Source organism: Pleurodeles waltl, chromosome 12, assembly GCF_031143425.1.
Source record: "Pleurodeles waltl isolate 20211129_DDA chromosome 12, aPleWal1.hap1.20221129, whole genome shotgun sequence".
Lineage (NCBI taxonomy): Eukaryota > Metazoa > Chordata > Amphibia > Caudata > Salamandridae > Pleurodeles > Pleurodeles waltl.
The window spans coordinates 213452801-213465392 of NC_090451.1; the positions used below are offsets into that span (position 1 = coordinate 213452801).

Here is a 12592-nt window from a genome sequence, read left to right on the forward strand (position 1 = left end):
TTTTCGGTGCCGATGGACGGTCACCTACTTTATGGGTTGAGCCATGGCCTGTTGGCAGTGGCGTCCCCTGGGCCTTGTCTGTTTTCTTGTGTGGTGCTTGCTTCGACGTCTTACTCACGGTTTCTTCGACGTCGAATTCCTCCGAGTCCGATTCATGGATGGAGAAGGCTTCCTCTTCTTCTCCTTGTCCCTCGAACTCTCGGTGTCCTGTCGGCGTGGACGCCATCTGCAATCTTCTGGCTCGCCGGTCACGGAGCGTTTTTCGGGACCGAAACGCACGACAGGCCTCACACGTTTCTTCCTTGTGCTCGGGCGACAGGCACAAGTTACAGACCAAATGTTGGTCTGTATATGGATATTTATTGTGGCATTTAGGACAGAATCGGAACGGGGTCCGTTCCATCAGTGTCGATGTTCCACGCGGTCGGGCCGACCAGGCCCCGACGGGGGATCGAAATTACCCCGAAGGGCTACCGGAGCTCTTCACGATTCGGTGTCGTTTCTATTTTTGCCCGATACCGAGCGAAACAATACCGACGTAGTTTTCCGAAGTTAAGACTATCTTTCCGTCCCGAAACCCGGAGCGAAAAGGAACACGTCCGAACCCGATGGCGGAAAAAAAACAATCTAACATGGAGTTGACGCCCATGCGCAATGGAACAAAGGAGGAGGAGTCCCTCGGTCTCGGGACTCGAAAAGACTTCTTCGAAGAAAAACAACTTGTAACACTCCGACCCAACACCAGACGGCGGACTATGCACAACATGTGTATCTGCAGATACACATGCCACCGAACATGTGTTACTGATTACATTTATTAAAATTGCTCAATTTAAATTTAGTGGCACTGCGAGCAGAGGATAGGTATGCTTGAACTCCCCCCCTCCACTTTTTTCCCCTTGCTCTTGCCACGCTGTCGGTTATGTCGTGGATTTTTATGGCATATGCTGGTATTTATTGTAGCCATTATTAATGCATTACGCACTTTAGGGCCTGGGCTTATGTATTTTGTTTGTTATGCATTATGTGGAGTTCTGGGCTTGGTGGTTTATTCTATTTTTATATTTTAGGATTGTTTTAAACTTTTAAGTAGGAACGCTTCCCCTTTTTATCATATCATGCGTGTTCTAATCACAATGGGTTTTCTTTTTAGCATGCATTCAGCTTCTGATTGCATTTGTATTTCTTTTTCTTTCTGTTTAATTGGATTGGATTTTATTATCTGTACAATAAATTATTATATACATACATACATACTACTACACCAGAAAGCTCCCAACTGCCATTTCTGATGCGTTACCACCCTTCAAAGTGTCGTCATGTGCACCCCCTAGTGGAAAGGGTAATGGTGGCTGAGGAGGATGGAAGTCGTGGCTTGGAATTTGATGTTTACCAGCTGCAGCTGAGGGCTAACTTCTACCTCTTAAAGGCCCACTCTGCCTGAACTAAGAGCATTGTGGATACCAAGGCTCATTAACTTTGCTGAATGGCTGGTTGAAAAAGTGTTGAACTCGCAGATATCTCTTGTCTTAATTTATCTAACCCTACTGTTCTCAGAATAACAGCTCACACCTTCTTTTTATTCATCCCATCATACTCGTGAGCCGAACAGAAATGGGCCTTACAGTGAGCTTGATATTCTTCTACTATGCATTGCACTTTAAAACAGTATGTATCATCCAACTGGTGCATCTAATACAAAGGCCATGGCATCAGCAATATGTAGCAAGAACGACTGTCATTAGAGGCACCAATAACCTCACTGGATACCATCTTCCACTTATTATTAATTACTTTAAGAGAATTATGTCTATTTTCTGTTGTAAGATGGCCAGTCAATCTATTCACAATGTCTGTAACTGCAACACCTAAGACAAGTGAATTAGGAAGTGTTTTAATTTAAAGTACAGTAGTGGATTTCGGGTTTCTCTGTGAGACTGAAAACCATTCCAGGGCTTTAGAATGGTCCTGTCGATAGGAAATGAAATTCAATTGTACCCCTTTCTTTCAGGAATATTCCATTACACTTGTATTAGTCCGTTTGGGATATTCCTTCATACCCTGGGTGTGTTATAGTTGCTAAACAGCAAATTCGGTCTCCTTTTCCTATTTTTGAAGAGGATACTGGTCTATTTCTGAAGTCCGTTCCTCCTCCTTAATCTTCCTCTGGTTTGGTCTTTCCTTCCAGAGGAAGAAAGAAAGAAAGAAGCATTCATACCTTCCATCCCAACCACCTCCTTGATTAACCCAGTAGATTTGAGCCTCCCTGGAACTCACCTTACGAAGGGTGAAGGCAGCATTCACGCTTTGCACCCTGCCTGTGTGCCCAGTTGTGAGCAGTATCATTACCTATATTTTTGAAGATGAGCTAGTAGCACCCTTGGTCATGGAGATTCTTGTTAGTCTGAGGAAAAATGGAACCATCCCTGGCTGGAGCCACTAACTAAAAAGGCACCCCTTCCTTTTTCACAAGTCCCTTGTTATGTTGTGTATGTCCACTGTGGTGTCTTAAATGTGGAGATTCGGCCCCTGTTGTTCCTCCCCTCTCTAAAACGTGGTGATGAAGGAATAGTCAGCTTCCTTTCCCGCTGAGTACAAAAAAGCTATGCCCATGGGAGTCAACTGCAGCAACCCAGCCTCATTTAAGGTTTTGTACGCATCTCCTCTTTGTCCAATCATCAGTGATGGCACTGTCTACATACTCAGCAATGACCTACCTGAAACTTTGCAAGCATCCGCAGGTTTGATAGGTTACACGGCTATGACTAGGAGGGAGTTTGTGAAGCCCCGATATCTTGAAAAGAAACCTGTTACATTGTCCCTCAATGGCCAGTCATTTTCTTCCAATTACAGCAGACAAACTTAGGGTTTTTAACATTGTAGCGAAGTCCTGCAGATGTTCTTGCCAGTTCCGTCCATTCTCCTGCTTTCTTGAGGCAACATAATACTGCTCTACCATTAAACACACAGCAAGCAATTAGCACAAATCTGCACTCGTTCTGCGTAGTCAGAGGTAAGACACATTTAATACATGTGCTTACAGGAAGCCGTAATAAAGCAGAGGGATCAGGCAAAAGGAATGGACTGATGATGTCATTGAAGCTGCATGAGGCATGGCAAATAATTCTGCTGATGACAGCAGCTAGAGGAACAGTGAATGAATGTGCTCAAATAGGTTCCAATCAGGCTGAGGCAGAATTGAGGACTAAGCTGATGTTATCTCCAAGTATGGTCGTGGAGAACTGTGTTGAACAGCCAAAATGTGCTGATCACCAAGCTGCTGCATTTGGGTGAGGCCGCTCTAGCAGAGCATTGCACCAGGTTGGGTGGCTTAGGCTCCACAGTAGAGTGGGGAAAACAGGAAGAATGTTCTGATGATGCCTTTCTACCAGATAAATATAGTGAAGACATGTGCTGCTGATGCCTTCTTAGAAGGGTATGCAGAGCATAAGTTTGCTGATCCAGAGGCCAATTCAGCAATGTGAGACACAGAGAAAGAATATGTTGATGAGCCCCAGATACTAGGATGAGGTAGTGAATCAATGTGTTAATGCTATTTCAGCAGACCTCTTTAGCAGTGTGAAGTAAAACAGATAAGTGCTCCAATGAGGTCTCAATGGTTGAGCGAGGGAATCGCCAATGATGTCTCAACAGCTGAGTGAGGCACGGCGAAGGCAAGTAGCAATAAGGTCCTCGACACGTGGGTTTATACTGGAGGTGCCTCTAGATTCTTCTAGTACTGTGCCCAAGAGTGGTTTGGAGAAGAAACCAGCCACATCAACTTTCTACCTAAACTGATCGGACTGGAGTTGTTTCTGGAAACCATCACTACTTTATTTCACCCTCCTCATTCCACAAACATATAAAACCTTTATGTCAAGACTACAATTTGTTCCATTTAGGAGAATGTTCCATGAATTTGAAGGAGGGAAACCACATCTAGTACAAAAAACTGTTCCTGAGCATTTTGATTCAGTTGGTATTTATGAAAACGAACACACATTTATCTTAGATCCTGCACAAAGTATCACTCTGACAGTGTTACCTCAAGGCGTGCCATGCTAATACACCCACTCTCAACCTCCTAGTTCTAGAAGATTACTTTACTGATGTTAACCTTACTTTCTAGGGTGACTGGTTATTGCACCCACAGCTGTCTTTGTGTCTGGTAAGTTTTGTAGTAAACCGCAACTGTGCCTTCGAGTTTACAAGGAAACTACAACACCGATGACTCTGCTTTCTTGTCTGGAAGGTTTGTGTACATAAAGGTGACAATATAATCCAATCTGGCAAGTTAATGCACAAAAGCGACACTGCCACCCAGTCTAGACAGCTACTGGGCCCAAAGTGACCATGTATACAAGTCTGGTAAGGTATTTTACCCACAGTGAAAGCCTGAATGGTTACAGAGTCAGAGGCAACAGTGTCTTCCAGACTGGAATGTTACTGTACTGTAGATACTGTGGCCATGTCTTCTACACTACCTGGTTACTCCAGGAACTATGCCCTGCCTGCAATCTCGGACGTTTACTGTGTCTACAGTGACTGTCCCGTCTAGAAAGTTAAGATTCTGAATACCTGCTAGCTGTTCCATCATATCTGGTAAGTTACAGTACTCACCAGGGCTACCAGTCTGTAAAGTTCCAGTATGGTAGGTAACGATATCAATGGTGATCGTCCTTCCAATTCTGGTCAGCTACCATACCCACAGTAATCATGGCTTCAAGTATGAAAGGTTATTGCATACTTGGTGACTATGACTCCCAGTGTCATATTTTATTGTCCTGCAGTCAAACTCTACATTATATGGAGCTTAACACTCACTCACACACACTTCATGATGCAACACTCCTGGTTTTAGTCTCATGAGTGGACCATTATAGGAAAGATCTAATTTTTCACAAGCCTCTTTGTTTTTATGACATCTGCTACCAGAGTTTACACTTGCATTCTGATCATCACACACCAACAAAATAATGACCTCAGAACATTCCCTCGCAGGGATTTTCAGACTATGGCCGTTGATGGAATGACAAGGCATAGATGGCAAAAAGGCAACCAACAGTGCAATAAAGTCATAAGAATAGCAGTCTGTGTGCTATTAACCTGCCAAGAACATCATGTTATGGGGAGGGGTACGTGAGGATGACAAATCCTAAAAAAGCATTTCTCTTGCATACCGAGGCTGACAGATATTGCTGACGGTCTGTGCTATGATACATCTTCTGTGTGCTAGATTCAGACCCATCAGCCCAACCTATAACCTACCCAATACAACAATAACTGCTGAAATAGCATACCCAACCAGAGTTACAGCCTGAAGAAGCCTGCACTATTCTACTCGCCTGGAGTTCATGGAGAGAACTGAGTTTTAGTATGAATCGACTATCTAGCACTCTTACGTGAATGCAGTGGCATGGTTTTAGCACCAGGCAAACCTCTTTAAATAAACAAAAAATACAATTTCTTTAAAAAAAATGGCCATACTGCACCGTCACATGACGGTGCTCAATAAGGACATCCTCAGATCTTAAATGCGTTTTGTGAAAACAAATCAGTGAGTTTTGGCTTTACACTGTTCCCAGCAGCTCACCAATAAGAATCGATTTGCTAAGATAGAAACGGCACAACAATCACTCAAGTCAAAGCTGTGCTGTGGCTAAGGCAATTACAGCAGAAAAATCACTGAAATCAAAACTGTGGTCTGGTGACGTAGCTCACCACCCACAAGTTTAGCAAGATAACATTATTTTATGCATTCAAATGTGTCAAAGAACCCTGTTCCTCGAGGAATCTTGCATAAGGTCCATCCAAAGGGACCAGAGGAGCGTTATACCCATGACCCAGGCCTCGAGAGACATCTGTTCAATAAAGCATCCAATTTTGTCCTCCTTAGCCATAATTTCTGATCACTTTCTAGGTGTATCATGTGCACTGGGTGCTCCTTGGTTTTGCAGTTTGTTACGTCCTCACAAAGAATATAATGGAGCACCTGGCACAAGTCACAGCGAAAAAAAGGGAGGCTGTCTTTCCTAATGCAACTATGTGCTTCATACCTTTCGCAAAGTACTTCTTTTAAGATTGCATCCTTTTCTTGCATGCTAATGAAAGGGGTGTTGTGCTGTTTACGTCGACAGCTGTCCAAGTCATTGCACATCAAAACATGCAGCATATGACAGTTTTTACACCTGTAACTCAGATCAGCATTGTCAATGACGCAGTCATGCAATGTATATGTTGCTTCCATGGCACGATGGACGCAGATTTCGGCTTTTAAAGTCCCAGTTAAGTATTTTTTTGAGGAACTTGCACCATCCAAATGTTCATACGCTGACTGCATGCTGTAAATACCCAGCTCATTCAGGGAGGCTGCCTTAACTTCTCTACCATCGTGACCCTCGGGGCCATCACAGCTGTCTTTTACATTTCCCTTACATCTATGAGACCTAGATACCCTATGCAGGTTATTAGAAGCATCACAAGAGTCATTGTACAGTTTCTCATAGCTTATACCCAAGGGTGGGCTGGGCTTTAAAGTGTTACTTCCAACTAAGTGATCGGCATGCAGATCCTGATTTTGGGTTAGGACCTCAGACACATCTGTGTAAATATCACCTTCTAAGTCATGTAGAATTTGGGCATCTGACTTCATCCTTTCTACACTCTTCATCTGGGAGCCCAGCCTCCTAAGTCTCTCTACACACCCATCCACCCCACCAACATTTTTTCTCCTCTCTTGGACCAAATGGGCAACTGGCACCTTATCTGCATCCAGTCTTGAGACAATCTCTGCCAGAATCTCACACTCCACCCTGGCTGCAAAAAAGGCGCAAGCCAATCCCATCAGTTCAGCCATCGAGGGGCGATGGGTCACTTTGAAACATTGGTCCTCTTCTCTCTTGACATATCCCATCTTCTTCAGGTGTTTGATAATGTCTTCCTCAGAAAACACAGACTTCAAGTTGTGCACATATCCTCCAGAAAACATCTGAAATGAAAGGCATTGTTATTTGTGTAGAGCCAGGGAACACTTTATGTCAACTTGCTGGATTGTCATCTAGCACCTTCAGTTTACATTTCTATTGTTTTTAGAAATTTAAACAAATGTATAGTTACAACGAGTGAGAAAATGTAGGTAGCATAGTGACCATAACTGTCTGCTATTGCTAGACAATCTGTGCGTTGACTAAACTGCATACACTGCACTAGCCTAACACCTCTCCACGCTGACCCTGTAGATCATCTCCTGGACCAGATGTGTGTGTATATCAGGTCTTGGGGCATACACGCAGGGGGGTAACTTAGTTCACAATAGTGGAGGTGTGTGACCTTCAGATTCCCTACAACCATGCTAGCGTATCATGTTAAAATATAATATATGCAATGAAAGGCAAGTGGGGGGAGATTAGGAGGCAGGCGAGAGGGAAAGGAGTGAGGGTTGTCAGGGGCATGTGTGTGTGTGTTTTTGTCCGTGTGTGTGTACAAATCCCAGGTGAAATCTGACAGACACCTCACCATAACGACTGAAAGCACCTGCACCCAACTAATTACTAGATAATGCTTTTATTAGGGGTGTAACACCCCCAAACACCCTCCCTGAAGCTACGACCCTCCATACAGACGCACATTAACAAAATGAACAAATCACCCTCCACACCCGTCACTGATCTGTAGCAATTGACTAGTTTACAGATTTATTACTCTACAATCCTCATTCACAAACAACCTAAGGATAAATTGTTAGTATATCTAATCATTCAACTCTTTAAAGTCCGCCCACGTTCTTTTGCATCATAAAAAACATTTACTACAATCAACTAAAAGGATCTGTTCTGGAAAAATTATCTTTTTATAACCAATTCCCTGGCCATTCCAAATACACCCTCCCTTTCTACCCCCAATGGAACCCCCCACTTCCGCGGCCCACAAACAAATGTGCATGAAACTTGACACACACAGGAATTGAGCTGAAGCCTTCAATCGTATGCCATATGTCATGCTGATGTCTCAAAGGATGGCAAAGGTCATAAGGAAAGCAAGGAAACAAAAGGACTTTTCAATGGTAATCAAAACCTAACTGTAGCGAGAAAGTTGCAGATTTTGTATCATGTATTACACAGATGTTTTCTCCGCAGAATGATCACTTGTACATTTTCTGCAAAACCTACTTCCTTCAAATCGAAGGTAATTTTCTGGCAAGATCTAAAAGTCAAGAGCCTTGCTGGATTCGGGCCTTATCTGCAGTTTTTCATTCCGCAACGGGGATGCTAATTTTCTCTTCTGTTTTTTAATCACCTCAGTACCTTACATGTGATTTGGAAGTGGCCTTTATTTTAATAATTCACTGTGAGTCATTCTTGTATGACTGGTGGTGTTAGATTGATCTTCAGAATGCATATATGTTAGCCTTTGGATTGCACTGCGCCCGTTTGTTTGTAACCTAAATTATGTTTATTTCCACTGATACCTGCCTTTCTGCACTTCATATATACTCTTGCAACAAAGGTATTTGCTGCCTGACACAATGTCCCTACATCTTAAGGCAGACACCCCCTTTCTACATTCTGACATATTTACTACACACTTATAACACTATCACCACAGGTATCTGAGTTTTGTCCACCTTGCGATTAGAGCTGCAGACCCACTCTGTCTACGCACACTGTCAGACCCACCTCGTCTTCCAACACCACCTATGAACTCAAGGTGAAACTAAAAAAATGCCTGCCAGGACTGGAAATCTTGGAAAGTTTCAGCTATTGTGTTTATCCCAAAGATTGCCAGAGGCCATTGTGTTTATTTTTAGAAGAACTTCAATGCTGTTATAAGCTATGTAGACTACACTAGATCTTCTAGGTTCTCAAAGTTTACAAGAGTGAAAACGTTTGAGTTGATTACAGCAGTCCAGATCGTTTCATCAGGTCATAGTGAAGAATGACGCTTGCAATAAAGAACTCTTCCTCAAGTTTGTCCGACTTGACCATCAGTACAGGCACAATTCAGTGTCAAGTGTTTAAAGACTTGGAATTTTTTTCCCCCATCTAGAAGGATTTTAAATTCAACATTTTAACAGACTTTGTGCAGCCTTCGGGCTGTTTTGGTTAGTTCCAGCAGTGAGATTCTCAATCAACTCTTCCACAATCCTGAGTTTAATGGGGAGAAGAAACCCAGGAAGCTACAATCAAGCATTTTTGTTGAAGGTAGCACACCTGTAGTCTGTTCCAAATTGTCTTGTGTGTACAACTATTCACTGCACTGAAAGCAAATGGACACTTTTCCTTCCACATCTTTATGTGGACTACAAGGCCCTTTAAAGTGTATTATTATTATTCTTCTTTTTTTTTTTTTTTTTTTTTTTTTTTTTTTTTTACAGAGGATACGTTAATAAACAGTACCTTTACTACCTCGTTAGACCTGAAAATAGATTATTATACATTGTCTTGGCACCCACCTTATTTCTCTTGTTTATTAATGCCTGTTTGCCATATCTCTTAGACTGTCAAAGTGATACCCCTAGCCTGGGCGGGCAGAAGATCCCTTGTCTTCTGTTTGCAGATGATACCCTATTGCTATCACGTACTGCTATGGGCCTTTCTAGGCTGCTCTCCAGATTTCTGGAGTTTTGCACTGACCATGGGTTATCAATGAATTCAGCAAAAACAAAATACATGGTTTTTGGAGATATTAGAAAAAAAATGAAGAGGCCTGTATATTTAGATGATGTCCCTTTGGAAAGGGTGGGTACCTTTGATTATCTAGGTATTAAAGTGGAAGATTCACATCTTTGGCATGCCCAGCGCCATAAATCTTTACTATGCCTGAAGCAGAGGGCAGGTGGAATTGCCAGATTTGCCTCTAGTTCCCCGAAATTTGCAATATCTCCTGCACTGGAAATATACAAAGCTCAAGCTAGGGGGGCCGCCTTATATGGAGCTGAACTTTGGGGCCATTGTAATCTGGCGAATCTGGCTAGGGCGGAAAATCAGTTTTTAAAAATGATGCTAAAGGTTCCATCGAGTACCCCATCCTTGCCCATTCACCTGGACCTAAATCTTTTTTCAATCTCACAGATTGCTGCCCTAAGGCCCCTGCTGTTTTGGATTCGGCTGTGGACAACTGATGCCCTAACCCCTTTTCGGTGTGGCCTCCTAAATGTGGTGGGCCGTGATTCTAGTATTAAATCTAAATGGTGTGTTTTCGTTGAACAATCTTTTTCCCGTCTGGGGTTAGGTTCCTATTGGCATGATCCTATTTCTATTCCTAAAAATGCTGCACAGCTGTTAAAGGATGCTTATTGGCATAATGTTCAGGTTGCCCAATTTGCTGGTTCTATCCCATTGTCCATGTCCGACAATTTTTTATTTGTTAAATGTCATTACGAATTTGAGCCCTTCTTGGATGCAAAGTTATCTCCATTTGCTCGTGCCCTCTTTATCAGGTTTAGGATTGGGTCTCTCCCTCTGTGCTGCCTTACGTACAAATGGTCCAGTTCAACTAATAGATCTAAAGGTTGCCCGATGGGTTGTAAAAGTGAAGAAACTGTTTCCCACGTTTTCTTCCACTGTCAAGCATATCACAAACAGAGAGCACTTTGGCTCATCCCGCTTCTCAAACAATTAGGAGTTAGATCCGGTCTCCTTGCTGAGAGAATTTTAAAATGCGACCCGTCCGTCCAGATAGCTCTACCAGTGGCAAGTTTTCTCGAGTCTATCTGGAGGTTGAGATTAGCAAGTTTAAGGGACAAAATTGTGTAGTTATTGTTTAGTTTTACCTATGTATATTTATTTAACTTGGATGCATGATTGTAGCTTTTTTTTGTACAGGACATAGACCTTGGTTTGGTTCCTTATGGATTATTTATAGACCTATGGAACTGATCCCTTACTTTATGTCATGAGAATTTTAAAGCGAAAATCATCCACCCGGACAGTTTTTTAATGGGGGAAATAGGGGATAATTTTTGTATTATTATGACATCTGAGATCAGCAATTTTTTGAAGCTAGAGTGGGGAATCAATTTTTTAGACTTATCTATTTATATTTATTAAATTGGATGTGTGATTGCTCCACAGTATACAGATATTGGTGTATTATATTTTTAACCAGTGCTGATTCATGGAATTATTCTCATTATTGAGTATTGCCTTTTATTATATTAAGTGATGTTCAATTGACTGTTTTTCTTGTTTGTTTTTTAAAAATTTGCCTTGTCCCTTTTAACTGTGCTTTTACCTTATTTTTTAGTACCTCCCTGCTTTTAGAAGTCCTCTCTCTTTTTGTTGTGTATTATACTTTAATGGTTTGTTTTTACTAACCGAAATAAAGTTAAATGATGATGATGATGAGATTATTATAAATAGCTAAATCAAAAGCAGGAAGCATTTTAAGCTTCTAATTCCAAACAGTTTTTTGATTACTCGTATCTCTCTGGACTAGTCAAGCTTCACGCAACATCGAAGTAGTGATATCTGATCAGAGTACATGTGTGCTTCTTCAATAACAATTAAGAAGAGACTCCAATATTTTCTGCACTCTTTTTGATTAATCATGAACCTAACAAGGCACCAAACAGCCATTGCTGAGGAATTTGGCATGCTTCATATGAGACTTAAAGTGCCTGTGTCTTGCTAAGCACTCTAGCAGGGTACTTAGCAGTGTCATCAGTCCTAGGCAGTCAACTGTATTAGTGATTGAATCTCTCACCTTAACAGTTCACAATCTCCACAGAACCAATCACCTCCTCCAGACATTAGCATCACTTATTTTCTCGTTCATCTTTATTTAAGAATATGGATTATTCCCTCACACATAAATTGCACAAAGATCTATCAATGACTCATGTCTAAAACGAGGTATTGCTGATGCATCACTACACAGTCTCTTCCTCTCCGCCTCCAAGGTTTTTGATTGGTGTACTGAGGACCTGTCAGTGCCTACAAACTCCAACTACGCTACACTACATGGATACAATGCCATTCGAACATGAGCCACTAGGACTCACCTTAATTACAAAGAACTCCTTGCGCCATGGGAAACAGCAGAGGTTAACAGCTACCAGCTCCAAGGACTCGAAGGCTCGCACAAGACCATTCAGTGTCAAAGTCACATCTGGCTGTATCGCCAGTGCACGGTCTATCAATGGCAAGGCACCTTCGTTACGCAGGGCTTTATGCAATTCTGGATCCATCTCCAATCGCTGTTGCAGGAGGTTCTTCAGTTTCATGTCAGTACAAGTACTGGGTACGCTGCAAACACAGTCCCTTTCCAGGCATTTCCTGTACTCCTCCACCAGATTGTGACTGCCCATCCTGCAATCAAGGAAATGGGTTAACGCTTGATAATGGAAGATACATAAACAAAATAATCCACGAGAATATGTATGTAAATATTTATTTTAACAGAATTGGTTGTTACTCTGCATCAAGTGATGGAATTGCAAATATGTTGAGCATCAACATTAGTTTGTTAAGAGGTTTTCCTTAGCAGTGTATATCTCAATGAAGAAACCAAGTATGGACAGGAGTAGGGAAGAGTCATTCCTCAAGATAGGCATTTAATTAATCCAAAACAGGTGCTCTCTTTCCTCGATGTA

The 12592-nt window shown here is 42.1% G+C and overlaps 1 protein-coding gene across 2 annotated transcripts in view; it reads right to left on the reverse strand.

Moving 5' to 3' along the window:
- Nucleotides 1–5101: 5101 nt before the first annotated feature.
- Nucleotides 5102–12592, reverse strand: part of SPATA2L (spermatogenesis associated 2 like) — a 94231-nt gene continuing 86740 nt past the window's right edge. For both annotated transcript variants that reach the window (XM_069218555.1, XM_069218554.1), the window contains 2 exons: nt 12002–12308; nt 5102–6988 (listed from right to left, as the gene is read on the reverse strand). In XM_069218555.1, the coding sequence (XP_069074656.1) occupies nt 5831–6988; nt 12002–12307 (1464 nt within the window). In that variant the 5' untranslated portion in view covers nt 12308 and the 3' untranslated portion in view covers nt 5102–5830. The remainder of the gene's footprint in view (nt 6989–12001; nt 12309–12592) is intronic.